A 22,337-nucleotide genomic window follows, 5' to 3' on the forward strand; every position below is an offset into this window, starting at 1 on the left:
CCAAGCCCCCTCTTATTCCCTCCCTCCCTCCCCCCAAAGATACATGACTGCTCTGAATTTTCCTGCTTCCTATATGGGATGAAGTTTATCATGAGCTTAATAGTTTGTTCCAGGGGCCTACATTCCAAAAAAATTACAATATTGGACACTGAAATGCATTGCTCTTTTTCAAAATCAATTAATAGAGGCCCAGTTTCATTGTTCTCATTTTATCTTGAAAGCACATGTTAGCTTTATACTCCCTTTCAGTACCCTTGGTCGGGTAACCTAGGCAGCACACTACTGCTACCTCATCTCATTTTAACGAAGCTTCAGCCAACAGATCCTTTATCCAGCCCTGCTTTAAGTGCCTATTAATTCTCCCTATGCCCCCTTCTTTCTTGAACCACCTTTTTCATACTCAATGACTTCCATTGTGCTTCAGTAAGTGTAGAACAAGAGTAGTAAAACTAAGGCCCGAATTCTTAGTCGACCCTACATACCCGTCCCTACATGCGTTTCTCAGTCGACCCTATACATAAGTGGTGGGAGGTGATTCCATCGTCAAGTTCTCTGAGATGACGTAGATGATGGCACAGCGCCAATTTTCCACTGTGATGGCGTAATGGGAACTAACTATGAAACTAAGAAAGACGTCCGATAATTTTCGGGCGTATTGTCAGGGCAACGGCTCAAGGTAAATAAACAATCGGTGTCGTCCGCCAGGTCATGTCGGTACCTTAATTATCACTAAAAATACTCTCATATCAAGCCAAAAGTAGAACCTTATTGTCTTTAAATTACTTCAAAAGTGGTCTGTACAAGATAGTAATAAGGACGGAGAAAATATGATCATTGACGTGGGAACTTACGTTGCATCATCAAGGTTCGTCATTCGCTTTCACCTTCAGTAGTTAAGTTTATTATGTGGCAAATAGTGGCATGAAAATACATTTTCTATGATTATACATAAACAAAGTATTGGTTCCCTAAAAGTATACCAAGTGCGATGGTAAGCGCCAAACGCGAAAAATATTATTATATATTCATAGAAACAAGGGGCATGTATACCGCTATATTGTTCTTATTAGTTCAGTCAATTATATAATTTATTTAACTTGGTGTCTATAAAGTGGAAGTATTATTACCTTTCCGCTGTGTTACTGTACATTTCAAAATGGTTTTTGTGAGCTCGTCCTCCTTAATATCCATTGTAACATACATTCTTCAATCAAAGTGATCAGCAGACAATGTTTGGCCGCCATGTTTTTGTAGGGTGTAGGGCTGGTTCGGGTACCCTACATCAAGTAGGGCCCATTTAATTCCAAAAATGGCCATATGTAGGGTTTGATGTGGCGTATGTAGGGCCAGATCGCTTTATGTAGGGGCTGATGAGGTATCCAGGGCCGGTTGGCCCTACAGGGTTGACTAAGAATACGGGCCTAAGTTTAACTATTTACCTTGTAAGTATTAGAATGATCAGATTAATACTAGATTTTTTTTAATTAAAAAACTGTGAGCTACTGAGGCAGCAATCCATCGATGGAAAAAAATCCTCCTCAGCACAGCATTGTCTATTCTTTTGACAAAACACTGCTTCAGAAGGTTAGCATTTCAGAAATTTAAAAAAATCCAGCATGGAACTTGGACTGCACTAATGAGGGTAGCCAACATAGAGTCAGGGTGGACAAGCATTAACCGGTGTGTGACAAGACTGTTCCAATACATATCACCTTAGACATTTATTGTGCATAGTGAGAAATTTGTTAGAAGTCAGTTACAGTAGGAGTACAATACAATAATAATTAAAATTGATAATAATTAAATTAACAAGAAGAGTAAAGGTAAGGAATTTTATAAATCATCACAAGCAAGGATTTTAGGGCTCAGGATAAAAGCAAACAGTCACAAACCAGAGCAGATGGAGGAGTTCAACTATTTAGGCAGAATTTTTGAGGAAAGAAGACTTAGCAGTAAGGTTATTACGAAGAAAGTTGCATTAGCAAAGGTGTTCAAGAATAGAAAAGAACTGATAAAAAGATCAATAAGTAAGTTAAAAGAAAAGGCTAGTAAAAAGTTTGATGTAGGGGTTAGTGCTTAAGAGCATGGTTCCTTCTGCCATGATGCTTAGCTTTGGGGACAAGGGGGGAAGATGAACCTTGCTCTTGGTCCCACTCAGCCTGTGAGTCGGTCTTGTTACCATATGGGTGGGTGTTGAAAGGGCCTGCTCTAACTAAGAGGAGGCATGCCTCAGCACTACAAATACTCATTTCCAATATTTTTGGTTTTTGCGAGTGGACATCCCAGATATGCTTGTCTCAATGCCACCGAGTCCTCGCCACCATCCCCCACCCAACATTCGAGGGAAGCCACCTAGCAATGTCCCTTCCATCTACCTCCTTCCCTGATTCCACAATCATTTGGGACCACCTCTGACTCCAGACTTCTATTAAATTATATTACATTCATCTTTTTGTTCTATCATCTAGAGTTATTCTTCACCTGATCAAAAGGGAATACACCTCAGTGCTCTATGGTATGGAAACATGCACACTGGGAAAGAGGGACAAGAAAAGACTGGAGGCATTTGGGATGTGGATATGAAGAAGAGTGGACCCATTCTCAAGAACGTGAAGTGGACGTAAAGGATGAGGAACGGAAAAGTGCTATAAATGGTGGGCATGGATAGGAAGCTTCTAGATGAGATGCAGAGTTGAAAAGAGGTTGGGATGGAGCAAGTAATGAGTGAGGAAGGGATGTTTAAAGGAAGAAGTTCCTGGTGAAAGAGTAAGGGTAGGATAGAGGATAGGATTCATTGACAGAATGAAAGGGAGTAGACAAAACTGTGAATTGTGGAGTGAAGTCATTGCGTGGAGACAAACTGGAGTAAACATGCAAAATCTTTCATGTACACCTACCTCCATCAGTAGAATACTTAAATAATAATAATAATAATAAATTTACTACCGATAAAACAGTCCATAGCAATAGACCTGATCTAGTAGTACAAGATAAAACTCACAATGAAACGTACTAGATAGACATTGCCGTACTTAATTCGCATAATATCACTACAGCCTACACCAACAAAATGGAAAAGTATGAAGAATTTAAAAATGAAATTAAGAGATTGTGGAAATCAGATAAAGTGCACATAATACCTATCATTATCTCCGCCACAGGAGTAGTGCCTCATTCACTCCATCAAGGTATTCAAACTATTGGACTGCCGAAAAACTTGTTTATTACAATACAAAAAGCAGCAATTTTAAATACTTGCCGGATTCAGAAAGTTTTTTAACACAGAGTAAAGGGACGAGAGTACTTGGTGATACCCATGCCTTGCCTAAAACCAGCAAAAATGCTGTGAAAATATATTTAAAATAATAATACTAATAATGCATTTTATCTGTCTCCGCAGATGATAACATTAGGAATTGAAAATATGTACCAAAGTCTCAGAAGCTAATCTAATAAAAGTGGAGTCAAAAACGTACTTACACCACCTCTACCAGTAGCAACACAATCATTCACTGAATCGCTTGTTATATCAGCACTGCAATCCAAACCAAAGACTTCATGGCGCAAAGGCCTACGCCACAGAGTGTTTCCTGTTTCACCATCTAATGCCAGAATTCCACCAAGACACTCTCCTGATGCTGTGGAAGCTCCGTTAGAGCTGAAGTAGACAGGGCACACCCATTTAGGGACATCATAGCCATCAGCACCTTGAAAAACATGGAAATACTGCATTAATCTAGCCTTTTTTCTTTTCTTTTCAAAGAGTGAATTCACTCCATTTAAAGAGCCTCGAAGAGTAAAATTTATCATGCGCAATTAACAAGCTTTCACTGTTCCTTTTTTAACTTATGGTGACTAAGTTTGAAAGCTCAAGCATACTCAGTAAAAAATAATGGCTCAAAGATAAAAATTTATCAACAAAAAGCTTGTTTTAATTTTGCAATAGATACATATTTGAAGTCAAAATTTTTTTCACAATTTTAGTCATTTTTTTAATAAGAATGGATGAGGTTCCCAATTGGAAATTACTTATTTTCCAAACCTATCTTTTTAGCTGAATTATTATTGTTAAAACTTATTGTATTGATCCTATTCCACAATTTTCCCCATTACTCCGTCTCCACTAGCCAACTCCACATGTACACTCTTAACTTCGTCATCCTAGATGAACACACTCTAAATGATGGCTACCTCCAGAAATGAATCTCCCCTAAATTTGAGCATAGTCTGCAGCCATGGCAGATTATGCCATTTTGAAAATTGTTTTTCTGGTCAATTCACTTCATTTTCAAAATGCTTGAGAATGCTAGATGCATGGTCTCCCCTCCCATTTCCTCTATGGACTTTGCCCAGTGGAGGTTCAATTACCTTGGGTATTAGAGTGAGAAGTTTAATGCAATAATCAAAAAAGACCATCAACCATGATCAACTTTGAAATAGGTTTGATTATCCTCTCCAAATGATTCTTCTTCTAAGGACTATATCATGGTAAGACAGAAGACAGGTTTAGAAATAGTGTGAAAAACTCATGCAGTTTCCCAGCAGCAGATGCGGATTCAGACCACAACCTAGTAGGTACTTATGAAATGCACCGCAAGATTCAAAAAGCTTATGAAAGTTAGGAAGGCGAAGAAATGGAATGTAGAAGCTCTGAAGGTGAGTATGAGGAGAGAATATCAGGAACTTGTTGAAAATAGTACCCGGGGAGATTGAAAGTACAAAGACTCTTGAAGAAAGATGGGATAATATATTAAAACTGGAATAGTCAATTCAGCTGAGAAGTCAATTGGTTACATAGCCAGTAAATGGATAAAGAAGCCGTGGATAACAGAGAACATGATAAGAGAAATGGAGGAGGAGGAAGGGGAAGAACGTGGCCACAGAACAGGGCAAAAGGATGAATAGACAAGTAATAATCGATTACGGCATGAAACTAAGAGCTAGGGAGGCTTGGTGGAAAAGACAGTGTGAGGAAATGGAAAAGTTCCAGAAGGATGGAGAAGTAGGCTTGTTGTACGCCAAAGTTAAGTCGCTATCAGGCAGCAAAAGAGGACAAGCCATGGCTAAAATTAAGGCTAAGGATGGGAGGATGCTAACCGAGCGAGAAGAGGTACAGAGTAGATGGAAGAAATGCGTGGAGGATCTGTATGACAGAAGGAACAGGCCAGAGAGATTGACTTTAGAGGAGGAAAGTGAAGTGGAGGAGGATAATCTTAGGCCAGAGATTTTAGATTCAGAAATCGAGAGAGCCCTTCATGATATGAAGGCTAGGAAAGCAGTGGGCATGGACAATATCCCATGTGAGCTTCTGAAGAATCTAGGGAGGGATTGTAGGAAAAGGTCTTTCGAGCTAGTACGCAGGATCTATGAGGAAGGATGTTGGCCGGAGGATTTCGTGAGGACGGTTCTAATACCGCAACCGAAAAAGAAGAAAGCTCTTGAATGCGGAGATTATAGGACTGTAGACAAATGGAGGCGAGGGGAAGCAAGTATTTGGGAGATGATCAGTTTGGTTTTAGAAAAGGGAAGTCAACTCATGACACAATAGGGATAATGAGGTCCGTCATGGAGAGGAACCTAGAATATAACCAGGACGTGTATGCCTGCTTCATGGATTTCGAAAAAGCATTTGATAGAGTGAACTGGGTAAAGTTAATGGATATTCTCAAGAAAATTGGTGTACATTGGAGGGATAGGTGACTGATTTGTAATCTGTATGTGGCCCTGACTGCGCAAGTGAGGGAAGGAGATGAAAAATCTGGGTGGGCAAGCATGGGCCAAGGAGTGAGGCAAGGCTGTCCTCTATCGCCTCTGCTCTTTAACGTGTATGCTGAGGAGATGGTTAGGGAAGCGTGGGATGAGTTAGAATCTGAAGTAAAAGTGGGAGGAATGATGTTCAAATCAGTGTGATACACGGATGATCAGGCACTCATTAGCCAGTCAGCGAGGGGGCTTCAGGCTCTAGTGGATGCATTATACAATTATTGCGAGGAGTATGGGAGGAGGATTAATCACAAGAAGACTAAGGTTTTTAAAACCATCACGAGCGAAGAATGTGAGACTCAAGATAAAGGTGGGTGGTGAAAAACTTGAGCAGGTTGAGCACTTCAACTATTTAGGCAGTACGTTAGAGGAAAACGGATACAGTAGTAAGGACATAAGGAAGGGAATCGCATTAGCGAAGGAGGCATTCATGAACAGGAAGGAGCTTCTGAGAGGATCGTTGTGTAAGAGTTTAAAGAAAAGGTTAGTGAAGAGTTTGATCTGGAGTGTAGCTCTCTACGGTGCAGAAACGTGGACACTGAGGAAAGAAGACGAGAGAAGATTGGAGGCATTTGAGGTGTGGGTATGGAGAAGAATGGAGAAGGTGATATGGACAGAGAGGAGGAGGAACGACGAAGTGCTGGACATAGTGGGTGAGAGGAGGCAGATTTTAAATGAGATACGGAAGAGACAGAAGGTATGGATAGAGCGAGTACTTAGGGAGGGGATGTTGAAAACAGTGTTAGAGGGTAGAATGCTAGGTAAACGAGGGAGAGAAAGGAAGATAATAGGATTTTTAGATAGAATGAAAGAGAGTAGGCCTTATTGTGAATTGAAGAGGGAAGTGGTTGATGGGGAGGGAGGATTCCAGAATTCTTCTCAAGTATTCCAGGGAAACCTCCCGTAATCAGTAGAATATGTTAATACCTAACAATGAAGCGAGATGTTATTCCATTTTTCAATTGGAGATAATTTATTTAGGAGTAAGATCCTCATCTTGGAGATTGACCCCTTAGCTATTCGCTCCCTGAATTGAATTTAAAATGATTCTTTATGTAAACTTAGCTCTTAGGAGACTGTTTATAATAGGAAAAAATTAACTATTTTAAAGATTTTCTTTTTCTTGATAATTTTAGCTTCATAATTATCACCAACACCAGAGGAAGAAATTTGCTGCAAAATCATTGCATAGAACCCATGGTTAGAAAAAAATCACCAGTGATTTAACAAATGAGATTGGTATCCTGATGTAATAAACTGATATTTTTGTAGTGGATTTCTTCCTTTGGTGCTATGTAACATCTTTTAACCTCTGTGACTGCATATGAAGTTGTTTGTTTCTGCAGTGCTTATGTATACCATGAAAAGAAGTCACCTCTGGCTTATTTTTTGGTCTTGACTGTATTTCCTTAGGGTTTGCACCAGTGGAGCCATCATTGAAAAACTATGTAATACGTGAGGGGCAAAACAAATATTGTAGGCATCTTAAGATCAGGAAAATCTTAAATTTAAGATCAGGAAAAAATAATTGACTTAAAAACTGTGAATCATGAATTGGGGAATTATAATGAAATGGGGGAAAACTCTACTTGCCATGATAATGTGTCGCAACTCCTGCGATACAAATTGGTTGTGTTCATTAAAAGGGAACCACGTCATGGACCAATCACAACACCTCTACCAGAACACCCTCTGTGGTGGTTTATGGGAAATTAATCTATGCCAGGGACCACACATAGCTGCACACGTACTATTCTGACAGGAATCCATCACGAGGATTCTGTGACGCTGTAGGAACCCCATTTAAGATTCCAAGGTAAATGGAATTCTTCACTAGTCTGTGAAGAAGACCCCATTATAGATTCCAGTGTAATATATTATGCTGCCATGTTGCTTGCTAACAATCTCAGTTGACTTGGTGATACTCATATGTTAGACATATTAATCTTACATCTCCCTATTTACCTTTTCAGCCACCTTATTGCATCAGCTAACCATTTCACTAACTAACTAATGACAAAAAAATTATAGCTGAACAATAAACACCTACAAAAACGAAGCACCATTTGCATATACTACCAGGATACACAATCAAATATGATTCTTGTGAACAGTCCAAGACAATTAGTAATTTCATGTTATATAATCCTTTAAATGTGCTGGCTTATTCACCACTCTCACTATCCTGGTAGTGATGGTTTTATTATTAACATCTGTTCCTATAGGATGCTCCACGCATACTGCTACAATACAGCTACCATTAATATATGTGCAGGACTCTTGTACACTATTATTGTTACTTATCTTTCCTCTTACATCTCAAATTACCATCATCTTCACTTCCATTTACATACAACTGGATTATAAGATTTCCTCAGCATAACTCTATTTTGTTGGAGTGTGTCACCATGATGCATCTCCATCACGTGCAACATAACTCCCAGGAGCACTTTTGTTTATTATTTCTTTCACCTGATAGCCATATATCATTTCAAAATCGGTGGCAGTGGGGTAAAGTCCTTGCCTGCCAAACAAGAGGTCATGGGTTTGTCTCCCACGTGGGTAGGTTCCCCTACCAAGGGCATGGTTGTTCCTGCAAATTTAACTGTTAACCCTTTCCTGCCGGCGTCTATCACTGGAAAAAGTTTTCTGTGCCACAAGTAACATGAGAATATTTTAAATCTCTCTGTAGGGAGCTCTTTTTTGGGGTGGAGTCGCCCTGGTATTTTTGTCCCTCAGATTTGAGACCCAGCTTAACTGTCCCACATTTGAAACCCAGGGCACCTTTCCCTTACCCTGGCCACTGGACTATACCCTCTAACCCTACCTAGCATGAATCCAAGGTAAACTTATTACATTGCCAGTGATTTTTTCAACACGTACATAGTACCGTATTTCTTTGAATATAGTCCCCCCTCCCCTTAATTTTGAGGCTTCAGTTTCGGGAAAAGTGAAAAAAATGCGTTTGAATATAGTCCCCCCTTTACTTTTACCACAGGCATTTTTGGAAAAAAGGGGGGACTATATTCAGACATATACGGTGTTTGATTTTCAATAATATACTCTTCTAACAGAATTATGTACCAACATTCTTCTAAGCATTGTGGGATTATAAACGGGTTTCTAGCAATAGTAGCAACGTAGTTAGTAAATATGTACTAGGTAATAAGGTTATAAGTCCCTAAGTCCGTTATTTTTAACACTAAAATTTCGTCTAATATTGCTTACCCACAGAAAAAAAAGAAGAAATCACTGGAAGTGTAATAAGTTTGCCTTGGATTCATTCAACGTATAAAAAAATTTTAGCATGCAACAAAATATACCATTGAAAAAAATATTGACAATATAACCACTTCGCAACAGATTCCTGCGGTGCGGATTATCATAAATGATTGGGAGGGTCCAGCTCAATTGCTGAGGAGGGGCCCTAAGGACTCGCTAAGCTGTCTCAGGCCGGGCCTGAATTCTTATGATAATTGCTACCTCAGCGGTCACTTCCCATTCCTCGTGTCGGCCAGAACCGACGTCCGGTCTTCTGCGTATGAAAATGCCTGTCATCTCCACCGCCACAAAATGGTTAAATTTTTTGAACGACCCGAAGTAAAATGGCTACCATGTACTGTATTCGGTGGTATTGGAACATTATTTACCTCATTAAGTTCTGGGAGACTTTGTGCTGTACAATCTTAAAATTTTGGTCCTAAAGATTCATTTCTTTTCCTTACCACTTCCAGTTTTAACAGAGATCTGTTCACTGGTAATTTATCTTTCAACATTGTTTAAAAACAATAGCCCTGAATGAAGTAGTGTATCGGCCATATTGGCATATTTCACTTGGGCTCTGCGTGCCCCGAAACGCATGTTCCTGTCTCTTTCCTACTATCGTGTGAGTGTGTACCTTTCCTTTCATCCTTGTGTCCTCGTCCATTCCTTCCCTTGGTGAGTGGTGAGCTGCCCCAGTACCATCTATTGGTTACTCTCGTGGGCCACAGCAAAAAGGGAGTTTTGTGTATAAACCCCCGCCGAAATCATGGTAAATCTAAGCGTCCTGGTAGCGCAACTGGTAGAGCACCTGGCCGGCAACCAGGAGGTTCTGGGTTCGAGTCCCAGTCAGGCCGCATTTTTACCCTCTGATTTCTGGCTTTTTTCCACCTACCACAGCACCGTTGTCCTCGTCCTTTTTCCATTATATGTTCCTATCCCTTTCTTTCCTTACCTCTGAATTTATATGTATGTTTACGCTTAAGGCCTTACTCTGCTGAGATGGACTAAATTCTTGATTTGTAAATGGAACCTCAATTACCATAACAAACATTTGGACTTCTTCTTCAATAATTTTGAATGTATTAAATACTTCCAAAGCCTCGCCTCCAACACAACTTGGGAGCATTACTACTCTCATGTCTTCAGGCTCTTTGCCATTTCCTAACACTTTTAATTTAGAGTAAATCTTCAGTTTGAAAAATTCCAATTATTGGCATCCATTTATCTCTCATTTATTACTAAAGGAGGCCTGAAATTCTTGTTTATAGCTTTTCAATTTTTTGGCCAACTTCTGACACCAAGTCCAAGTATATTTAAGTAATAAATAAGAGGGCTCATTAAGGTTGCTCAGCTTTATTGGCTGCTGCTTGCAAACAATCTCCATATTCTTGGTGACATTCGTAGGATAGACATATTTGTATGAATGTTACATCCAGGATGTTATCAAGCACACCTTCTGAAACTGTCCACCAAGGATGAACAAAGTCACACACACACAAGCACTCAAAAAACACACACACACACACTATAGGGCACAACTTCTAGAAGAATCTTATCTCAGATAAGAGCCCACACAAGGATATCAGTCGAGGATGCATGTCAAGCCACAATTTGGCCCTCTTCAGCAAAATGAAAGGTAAAAAACACCTCCAACACAAGATTGAATGTGAAGAACACAAGAATGAACAGCCTTGTGAAGGATGCTAGTCAGGATGGTGAGCGTAGCTGTGTGTGGTCCATGGAATGGATTAATTTCTCTTAAATCACTGCACAGGGTGTTCTAGTTGGGAGGTTGTGGTTGGTCCCTGCTGTGGTTCCCGTTACACCAACACAACAAATTTGTTTAGCAAGAGTTGTTACTTATTTTGGTTAGTGCAGTTTTTTCCATATTTATTTTACGTAAATATGATGTAGAGCTCAATATTCCCCGTTTTAATCACGAAATAGGGTTTTTATTAATACGTCCATTTTTAAGAATAACTTCAAGCATGTTACCTACTGTAAGTGTCAGTTGGTATGGAAGTAAATACCTGGTAGAAGACCATAATTTATCTATAACATAGAATAAAAGGGGTTATAATCAGGAATGATACAATAAATTAAAAGCAAAAAATTATAATTCCAATATTTTATTCATTGCATACAAGAAGAACAATAAAACAAAGAAACCAAAAATAATAAAACTATCGTGAATCATATCCTAATGAAAGACTACGTAGCAACCTGCATGAAGATAAATGGAGGAGAAATCAACTTCTAACTTTTCTATATTTGAATATAAAGCTGGCTCAGTACTAGCAACTCTCAGATATTCTACAACTAGGCACATTACCCATTCAATCAGAATGGATTACAGGGATTGGTTTGAGTATGGCCAATTAATATAAAGTTTTAAAGTTTAATTAAAATGAAGTTTAAAAGTGAATCTCACTCACAAAACGTTACAACAGTGAATTTATCATAAAAAAGAAGTGGGTGGGTTTAGATAAAACTTAAACATTGCATGTGACTTGATTATTATTTTATTACGATAAAAGTAAAGGTAGCTAAAGATATCTTTTGCGCCCCCCCTTGAGTTTTTCTGTATCCGCTACAGTACTCACTTAACCCCCAGTTCTGGGAACAGTCTCAGGGTCTAAGTTCCCAGAGGACTTCAGTTGGTAACTCAAACACGCTAAGTGGGTTCAGACAGCAGGACGCAGACGTAAAGTCATTCAATAGGGTGGTTTCCTATTATTTTTTTATTGCCTAAATCTAAATATTATTACTCCTGGAGTACGTATTTCACGCTTTTAGATTTTTAAATGATGATATCTATTTTTCGCGATTAAATGAAAAGTGAAAATTTTCAAGCGCGCGAAAACGCGACTCGTAAGTAGGAATGATGGGAAAAAAGTCCATGTGACGCATTTCTGGTTCCCCCTCCCGCCTTGTGAGGTGACCTTGGAGAGGCTCTGAGCGCTGATACGATGCAGGATGCTAGCGGGTAGCTGAGTACCATGCTATCTGGTAGCGCTTGGCTTAAAAAAGGTTTATTAATACCTTATCAAACGAAGAAAACTTTCCGACCTTAGCCAGTTTTAATAGGTGATTATTAAGACATGTTCCCCTGAGCTCTGTGCCTCATGCATGCATTGGTTACCTCAGACGATGTATAACTCCTATCCTCTCGTGTAGAAACTAGGTCCCTGTGACGTCACGTGGAGTGGCATCGCATGGGCGCCAATCTGGCCTTTTTCAAATGAGGATAAAATTTGGCCATTGCCATTCGTCTAAACCGGTATTTCTAAAACTAAATAATTTGTGTATTATGAATACACTAATGGTAGGTAACGAATCGCAATCAATGCCTTTCGTTTTCTTCGATGAAGGAAACTACCCTATTTGGAGCTCCAAACACTCCATTTTAAGTCCTAAACTTTAAGCATTTGCTGTGCACGGAAATATTGGAGTGCATTGAAGGATATGAGGACCTCTGTTCCATCACTCTGCTGTGTAGCAAATTGTAATAAATTTTAGTCAAACTTAAATACACATAATTTGATCAATAAAACAAATAATATCAGCTCGTAAATCATACACCCTTCAAGGTTTCTAAGCTAACTTTGTGTAACCTCAAATTCATGGCTAAATACAAGCATTAAAACTTGGTAAATAACACAACTTTTTATTTTGTACACCTCGACTGGTTTCAACACTAACATGCCTTTCTCAAGATTTAAAAACATTTCGTTGAGAATGACATGTGTGTTGAAACTGGTTAGGGGTTTGCCAAAAAAATTTAGGTAGAATTTACAAAATTTTACAAAATCTACTTTTTTATTCATCATAAACCATAATTGGTGTTATAAGGAGTTTTAATGTATATATCCTCGACAACCTCCTCACTAAATCTTGGCATGGCACCATGTCTTGAATGAATGATGGGCTTTCACGGGTGCCTTCAGGTGCATCAAACCACACTGCCGACAGCATGGTGCTCATTTTCATATGGTTCTGCACGATGCTGTTCATAATTATAAAATAGGAAAGGGCTCAAAGCCATGCTGATGATTGTTGACCCTGCACCATTGAGCACAGAGTAGCTCTGGATCAACTATGGTGGACGGCAAAAGTCCAAAACATCTGAGAGTGGCTTGAGGAATTAGTTTACATAGTACGATGAGAACGTGGTGCTAAATTCTCATGCCTGGTAAGGGAACTATATTTTTGAGGAGCAGATTTTGGCTGAGGGGGATGAGTACCGGCATAACTGTACCTACACAACTTTGTACTAATGCGTACAAGAACTATGTGTCTATTTTTTTCACACATGGACTGCACTGTATTTAATCAATTTTACCAATTTAAAGATTATATCATTTGAAAAAAAAATTTCAAATTATATATAAATATATAAAACAATTATCAAATACAAAAATAAATGTCATAAAAATAAAAAAATGTACTTACAGAAATATAAATACAAAGATAATATGAGCCACAAATAAATTCAATTCTCACAACTCAAGGCTCCTGTAAAATAAAAGAGAGTAAATAAAAAAATGAAAAAAATGATAAACAAGCATGCAGTGAGACAACGCTACTGCACCTACCTGTTCCATACCCAAGTACCACATCCAAAACACCATCTTTATTGACATCCATCAATCGAATTGAACTTTCTGTAGTTAACTTGGGAAATGACTTAGTCCATACATCTTGAGTTTCAAGTGAGGTGCATGGAAGGTAATCCACACTAATTCGAGGCATTTTCCAGAACGGTGCAATGTCACTCATTGAGGATGGATATGAATTCACCATACAGACAACAAGGACAATAACCCCTGAAGCATTAAAAAAAAATAGATATGAGCACTATCGATGCACAACAACATTACACGCTAGTCATAAATGAAACATACCCAAGAGTACTGCTAACGCTAAAATTCCATAGCAGCAAGGTGCGCAAAATATTCTACATGGAGGACCCTTACAAACATCTGCATGCATCTGGGTGGATTTCAAGCTCTGCAAAGAAATTACTTAGACATAAAAAAAATTGTATCCATGGGACCAGCACTGATGGAATGATCATAAGTGAATAAATCATCACATTAACTTCGACATCTTGAAAAAGTAAATTAATGAATCTGTGATGTAGAATACTGAAAAATAACTCCCACATAGCCTTCATTGATAATACATGATTTATCATATAGGTACCTCTTATCTTGGTACCAGTTGGGACTCACTTGAAGATTTTCCATTACATAGTTGAGTTTAAATAGATATCATCAGTTCCCTTTCACTATGAAACAAATCAGTGTAGCACAGACAAAGGTATCATGGGAGTTCTACTTCACCTATTAGTAATAGGAGTTGAACGAGAGATTTCAAAGTCGAGATAAAAACAATTTAAAGCATTTTACCAATCCATCCAATTTGATTCCACAGAACTTTGGAAGAAATTCTTGCACAACAAACCTCTTGTCAAAGGAAACGATCACACTGACTTGAGATTAATTGTGCTCCTTTGCACCTGAATAGAAGAAAGAACTGTGCTGATCCGTCACTTGTTATGTGTGTTCTGAAACTGTTTCAGTGCATAGGAACCGCTTGATATCTCTTGAAACTCTCTCAACATTTTCCTGTTTCTCAAGCCATAATTTGAATAGTGTTCAGGCAAATCAAGATTCCATCAGTTTCAACCGACGTCAAAACTGATGGAATCTTGATGGAATTCAATTTTCAACCTACTATCACGTCATTTTTCAGCCTGGATACAAGAAAGAATGAATGAATCTTCGAAACTAGTAAACAAATTCTCTAACTCTCTCTAATAAACTCTCCCAAGTAAACAAATGAGATTCAAATCCCTGAAAGAGGAGAGTTACTGACTACCCAGTGGAAAAAAGTCCAGTAATTCAATGGAAAAAATAACAGGTAGATAAAAGCATCACTGGACAATGAATGACATCATACGCACAATAAAACTTAAGACACCTGCCTTTCTCCTTGGAGCCATGAGTGGTCTTTTAGCTCCTCTTTCATCATCCACTTTGAAACCATTCCTCCCGTCCCTAATAAACACTTCATCATCGATGTCATCACTGACCTCATCTTCATCAAAACTATCCCTTACTGTAAGTTTGGGAGCAGATGATGAATAAGATGTCATTATGAAGGTCTCTCTACCACACTATTTAGCTGCTGAATTTCCTTAGACATTAGCCCCCACTCAGTCTTCCTCGTTATCAACCATATGCCAGTTATTTACAATCCCGCTGGGTCAACAAGAAATCGTCCCCTCTGACGTTTTCCGTTGTGTTGGTACTTCACGCAAGCGCAATGCTATTGAATTTCGTGCTTCTTAGCTGATCTGGGATGGCTGTTGGTCACAGCGGAAGCCCCAAATGTTTTTTCAATCATAGGTACCTGAATGTCACAAATTATACGATAAGTGCATAATAGTCGGATATATTTGTAACTCTTCGAGTCATGCACTTGTTGACAATGCATTTGTTGACAATTGTGCGGCGAGACAGACCGCGATACCGTAATCTCTACTACACGGAGTAAAATAACAACTTAATCAACATAAATCAAATACGTACTGAATGATTTCATATTTACTGATCAAGTTTTCAAAAAATTAACGCTATACACAACATTCGTATGGATTCGAATAAACTTGTGTAAATAATACTCAATCACGGAGTCACTCCCAACCCTGCGGTGTTAAGAAAGCCGTTTCGGCGAAATTTCTGCCATAATAACGCTGAAATTTGCATTCGTATGCTTTGAGCGAAATGAATGAAATTTGCAAAATCGCAAATGAAGTAAATTCATGATTAAGTTGTAGTTCTTACAACATAATCAAACACAATAGCAGACAGCCAACGTAAGGCGAGCAATCTTAAGGCGATTCAAGCGCCTCTTTGGATAAAAAAAGTAAGGAATTCCAAGGAAGAATTCTCGCGTTTGGCGTGTTCAAAATGTCTTCCGGTAATTCAGCGAATTTGAACGCTTGAGCGTGGAAGGATTATCGATCTCTTATTTGTACGTATTCATCAGTATTCTATTTTATTCCTGTATTTTTGTTTCAAAGTGGCACTTGTTTTAAATCTAGTTAGTAAGACTTTGGATACTGTTGGAGGTAGTTTATATATATCGTAAGGCTTCCCTCGTATAACAATGTTTTGTGGCGTACACCGGAATGTATACTAGCATGAAACACCTAAAAACTTTTATTTCAGGTTGCCAATCACGGTCCTAATAAGAATTCAAGCTTATTTTTGCCACTTTGTGCGCTCAACATGAGAAGAAAAAGTAAAAAAGCCCGTGAAGAGTCTAAAGTAGATTCCAGTTCGGAAAAGAGGTCTAAAAGATCGAGCACCAGAAGAAAAAAAACCTTCGATGAAGATGAAGGCGGGTCCGGGGCGGAGGAAGGCAGAACTACAGAAGATGAGACTAATCAAAGTAAGGTGAGGAGTAGCAGACGATATGCAACTCGAGGAAGAAGGCAAAAAGTAGAAGAGAGCGAAGAAGGAGAAAGCCCAATCGAGGAAGAAGTGGAATGTGATGAGGAGAGTAGTAATACGTATCCAGCCCAAGCTGAAGCAGACGATGGGGTCCAGGCGGCTGATTCAGATGACGATAGCGACAAAGGAGTGAAGGCTGAAAGTGGTGTCGCTGATGCTGATACTGTATCGGGAGGAATCGATGAAACGAGTGAATGTAACTCTGATAATCAGTTTTGGAAAATGAAATCTGGCAAGGTGAGTGGTTTGGCTGTTTACCCGTGGGCAAGCCTTTGATTCCACGTCATGGATGAGTCTAATGATGACCCCCCATGATGCTCCCGTTCAATCTAATGTTAACTGGCGTTTACTGTTTTTCAGGAAGAACAAGATGACAAACGCGGCGAAACATTCGCGCATGGCGACAGGGATGATGGGGAGGAAGAAGTATCCAAGACTCACTCGCGCAAGAAGAAACTGAAGCTCTCTAGGGAGTGCTTGCAAGAAAGTCGTGAGGCGATACCGAAAATAAGGCTACGGTGAGTGAATAGAAACTAATATATCATTTTTAGCCATTTATCGGATTTGTTGAACGCCGTAGGTGAAATTCAAAATATACAGACCCTTAGTAACACCCCGTTTGCGTTCTTAACCAGTTTAAGGTCATAGTTTGGCAACGAGGACGAATTTTCAGTATTATTTCCACGGTATTCATATCAATGAATTAACATAAGTGACTTTACTGCTTTGACGGAAAGTTAAAAATAATTTCTCGGAAGTAAGCCGGCGATCGATACATATGCGGAAACTAGTTGCTGCTAATCGGAGGTCTTGGGCGTTTGATTTTTCGGCGTGTCGATTATGAAGCTCACCTCAAATGCTTCTTTGGACATTGACCCGTACTATCTCTCCAGTAATACTATTTTTTTCAAAATGCTTATTTGCGTGTTTATTTTGCTGTTATTGCGTATTTTTGTTTTGAAAGATATGAATAATGAATGCTGCTAGTTTCCAAATTTCAAAAGGTATAATCCTGGATGTCTACATACCATGCATATGGGGATATTTCTCACCATTATTTACATTTCATTGTGTATTAATTTTCGATATATTCTCTCCATCAACGTTATGAATCTTGAAATTGTATTGACCTACAAATTGTCTTCGTCATCCCTAGATTTTTAGAATATTCTTTTTCCTCTACTATTCTGTTATATTTCATTAGTTCGATGAAGTGAAATTAATGTGGCCCAATAATTGTGTCCCAAATCTTTCCAAGGCCTATTTACATGGTACTTTAACCTTTACGAGTTAATGTCTAAATTTATGAACAAGTAAATGAACACTAAAATGCACCGTGTAACCACCCAGCTTGTGCAAGTGCGTGTACGGAAAATTGAACCTGTTCTAATTTGGTTCATACATTTGTCCATGTTCCATACCAGTCCCCAAAGTCATTCATGCAAGAAGACATGTAGTACGGGTTAATGTACTGTGTAACCAGGCCTTGAGATTACTGTTTTGACATAATTTATGGCCAGGGGTATTGTAAGGGATATGCTTGGGGATTTTGTCCTGGATTGGATGGTAGGAACATGAGATTGATGTATAATTAAGCCTTTCATACAATGTGGGCACCAAATGGGATTCTATAAGGAAATTGATCACAATAAGCCTTTCACACACTGTGTTCACCCAATGGGATTCTACAATGAAAGAAATAACAGAGGATGATAAAATTAACAAATCCCTTGTCATTTGCTGCTAAATGATGAACTATCAGATACCACTGGGTGACAAAAAATATTTTTTCGAGCCCCGATACTATTCTTGCCGATTCTTATGTAAAATGACCTCCTGAGTCAGTATGTGACATCCATTTTCCCCATCACCCACTATTTTTGGGGGATACCCCCCTCCAATTTTTTGAAAACTTTTCGATAATTTGGAGTGACGACAAGGATTATTTTTGCATTTACATTTCTTCTAAGGTTATTGAGAGGTGAAAAGTTCTAAAATAAGAAAATTTATGCTAAGGGGGTATATTTAGGGGATTAGTCAATGTAAACTGTAAACAAACTGTTTAAAAATTATCAATTTTGCCTTTTTTTTGCAATTTTGTTCCTTCATTTTCCTTATATTTCAGCTTCTATTCCATTTTTCCTTCCCCCAAATATCCCGGAATGATGGAAATATGTATCAACAACATATAGCAACAATAATAAAATATTTAGGACCAATGAATAGCAAAAATAATTAAAATGTGTAGTTCAGAAGATACGCTACCATGTTGGCGCTTGCAATACCTCGTGCACATCAATAAAGGGTAAAGTCATATGCAAAGAACCATGGAAAAGTTAAGTACTTTCAGTTAGCATTTGTTTTTCATTTATACCTTAAGATTGAGGTTTATGTTACCTAAAAGCAGCACTACTCAACCAACATGCCCACATTCCACCTACTTAACAATTTCTCTCAAATTTGCTAATGTTTTGATGCAGCCTCGTTTTTCTCGAAAAGTTTGTTTTTCTTCGGGTGTTAATCATCATTCAGGTGTTTCATGAACGCCTAATCTTGGAAAAGTTTTTTTAATCTGGGGTCCCACGAATACTCTTTCATTGAATATAGCCTCACTAAGTCGAGGGAATAGAATTTTTGAAATTGAAATGAATCACCTGCCTTGTCTATAGCTCCCACAAACTGTTTCACCAGTCTGAGTTTGATGTGCAATGGTGGTAAGTAAATATTTTATTTTGAATCAATAGGAGAGGAGGATCTTGAGAGACTCAGGATCTTGATCGACATTTTTAGTACCAGGAGTCTTCTTTATGAGGCCAATTTCGTATAATGTAATGTTTTTCTCTAGCTCGGCTGCACCATTCCCAAAGTAAGCAGCAGTATATTGTGAAGCCCGATTGCTGACGCGTTAGCAGAGCAGGAACTTTCAGGTCAGAGCAAACTTTCCCAATATAATCATGATAAATGATTTTTTCAAGGATTCGGCTGATATTTCCGTATGTCTCCCTCATATCAACAGAGTGTACCACCGGGACTGAAGGTAACTCATTCCCATTGGCCAACAGGACCACTTGAATGATTGTCTTTGGTGAATCTATAAACAGTCTCCATTTTTCTGGGTCACATGAGATCATCTGTTGCAAACCCAATGCATTTGCATTCGGGCAAAACTCCCAGCCTTCATTTTCTGTAAAAAGGTATTAACTTCAGTGATAACTGTCTGGTCCTATAAGAGGAGATTATTACACTTTTCTCTGAGAGATTCTACTGCTAAGTATAGATCCAATAAGTAGAGGTATCCTCTTAGGCTACTCCAAATCCCTTACCAGAACATTTAATTTAGGCTGTGTTGTGAGGTGAGGTTTTTGATCAGCTGAATCATCGGTGGGAGTATCACCTGGTCCCAGCTGTTGTTCGAAGTCTCTCAAATCAATTTCTCACTCTAGAGTATAGGATTGTGGGGGCTCAGGTATTGGCAATGATTCGTTATGGGGAATTGGTCTCATTGCTGTAGGGATATTAGGAAAATGAATTGTATGCTTACTTTTGCAGGAGAACCCGACGGTAGAAGTCATACATAAGTAATAATCCGTGAGAAGAGAGCCATTTGGTCGAACTACTGCGACAAGTAGTGCAGTAAACTCTTGGAGTCCAATTCTTGTTCTGATTGCCAAATTGGCAGCCAAAGTAAAATTTATAAATAGCGTGTATGTCCAAACCTGAGCGGGCGAGTAATTGCGAGCGCCAGCATAGTAAAGTTAATCTTCTGAACTATTACTACATATTTTCATTATTGTTGCCGTATAATGAAGCAAAATATCTTATTATTACTGCTAATTCTTGTTGATAAATATTGTCATAATTCGAGGAAGGATGAAGTAAAATGGAAGCTATAACATTTAGAAAATACATGAAAAAGGCAAAATCGATCATTTTTTTATGCTTATTAATACAATTTTAGGGGGCATCAGCCCCCTAAATCTACCTCCTTACCATAAATGTTCATGCTTTTAGAATTTTTCAACCCTCTTAACCCTTAGAAGCAATGTAAATGCAAAAATAATCCTTTTTACCCCGCAAAATTATCAAAAGGTGATAAAAGATATGAGGGGGGTCTCCCCTGAAAATGGTGGGTGATGGGGAAAAACGGAGTTCATATTCAGATCCTGGAGATCATTTTATATAAACAGCAGGAGCAGTAACAGAACCGATTTTCATGCCATCCAGTGTATTTAGTGCATCAATACTCAAATGTCTTGTATGAATTGATATATTTGGCTGGAAACACTTTTTAACTCAATAAATAATGCCATTTTGAAAAATTTAAAGGTAGCAAAGCTGGCTCCATGTGGTACATCTAATTTCCTCTTCTGATATGGGCTCAAGGTCTTTGTTTTGCCCATCAAACATTTACAGCCTTTTTATACTTTCTGTTGCACCAGTAAAGTCAAGTTACCTTAAATCTTAATTTATAAGTTTTTCTCATTCCATTGTCACTAAGCCTGGATATGAGAAACATGATTAAAGGTAAATGTAATAGGTATGTTTTATTATGACTTATATGACTTTATGTATTGTAAGGGAAATCATTTTGTAGCATGCATTGTAAGAATTTCAAAACCTCAACACTGATCTTACACAGATATTTGTCGATAGTCATCCAAAGTCCCTCAACTGAAAGCCGAAGTGAAAAGTTTACCTCATCATGAAATTCCAATGCCAAATTGCCCAATGACGAGTGAAGCTCCTCATCAAATTTTTAAATTTTATCACTATTAAGGGGAACAATATAAATATTTTGCAAGTCTAACAATTTTAAAACATCCATAATGTACATAGAGAACTCATATTTCATGAAATGTGTTGCATTGGAAGGAATAAAATGATTTTATATGAGTAGCAAGAGCTTTGTTCACAATGTTCTTATGGGAAGAAGGTTTGTTAGCAAGCAAAATGAAGTAATAATCACTTTTTATTTCACTGTTTTATCTTGATTAAAAACAACGAAATATGATTTCATTTTTTACCGTTCAATTTAAAAAGAACCACAGTAAAGTTGAGGATAGGATAGGAGCACAATATTCATAAAATAAATTGAAGTAAAAGGGGTTAATTAAGTTTGCTTTTAAAGTTGAAAAGAGTGTACTAATAGAATTATAGGGGTGACTTGGTGTCAAAGATATCAAGGTAATGTCAAAATTCAATATAAATGTACATATTGGCCTATGAAATTTCTGTTGAGGTATGTATTATGAATAAATACCCTTTTCTTGAGTATTTGTTTGGCTAAAAATACATTGTTGCAAAACAATAATAATAAAAAGGAGAAAAACAAAGGTGCTGCACACATTCCTCAAAAAGCGTATCAGTGTATCACTTTGAGGTGCCACATGGGACCAGCAAGATGTTACATATTACCTTTGATAGGTCTACTTTGAGTATAGTCGCTTGCACCTCATTGTTAATCAGTTTTTTTATCACCAAACATATTCCATGGCATAGTTTCGGTTGGTTTAGATTTTGAAGCATCATTACCTTCGAGCCAACCTTCAGTTGTAAATTGTGCTGTGGTAAGCCTGGCACGTCCAAGAAGTTTAAATATTCCGATGGTTAGTTGTTGACATTGTCTTGATTCTGAATCACGAAGTTAAAATGCCATTTGACATGGGGCACATCATTGTGTAATCTGATGTATGCACAAAGGCGCGGTCAAAATTTTACTGTGTAAAGTGGTGAATTACTAGAACTCATGCGAAAATGCATGGATGCGAAATGGCTAAATAGCCACTG

General features: G+C 38.2%; 2 protein-coding genes across 5 annotated transcripts in view; one reads left to right on the plus strand and one right to left on the minus strand.

Moving 5' to 3' along the window:
• The window catches only part of LOC124155677, a 34,223-nt gene extending 14,071 nt beyond the window's left edge, over positions 1-20,152 (minus strand). Inside the window, exons 1-5 of one of the 3 annotated variants that reach the window (XM_046529694.1) lie at positions 14,494-14,988; positions 14,233-14,372; positions 13,932-14,037; positions 13,623-13,853; positions 3,481-3,707 (exon numbers count right to left, since the gene is read on the minus strand). In XM_046529694.1, coding sequence (XP_046385650.1) covers positions 3,481-3,707; positions 13,623-13,853; positions 13,932-14,019 — 546 coding nt within the window. In that variant the 5' untranslated portion in view covers positions 14,020-14,037; positions 14,233-14,372; positions 14,494-14,988. Of the gene's footprint in view, positions 1-3,480; positions 3,708-13,622; positions 13,854-13,931; positions 14,038-14,232; positions 14,373-14,493; positions 14,989-15,016; positions 15,866-20,091 lie in introns of those variants that run through there. The other 2 variants (XM_046529695.1, XM_046529693.1) reach the window with 2 other exon arrangements.
• LOC124155675 (apoptotic chromatin condensation inducer in the nucleus) overlaps positions 15,960-22,337 on the plus strand; it is a 35,519-nt gene continuing 29,141 nt past the window's right edge. For both annotated transcript variants that reach the window (XR_006864216.1, XM_046529692.1), the window contains exons 1-3: positions 15,960-16,068; positions 16,266-16,787; positions 16,911-17,068. Coding sequence is in view for 1 of the 2 variants with exons in the window: in XM_046529692.1 (XP_046385648.1) it covers positions 16,326-16,787; positions 16,911-17,068 (620 nt within the window). In the remaining variant the exon portion in view is untranslated. The remainder of the gene's footprint in view (positions 16,069-16,265; positions 16,788-16,910; positions 17,069-22,337) is intronic.

This window comes from Ischnura elegans, chromosome 3, assembly GCF_921293095.1.
Source record: "Ischnura elegans chromosome 3, ioIscEleg1.1, whole genome shotgun sequence".
NCBI classification, from domain to species: Eukaryota; Metazoa; Arthropoda; class Insecta; order Odonata; family Coenagrionidae; genus Ischnura; species Ischnura elegans.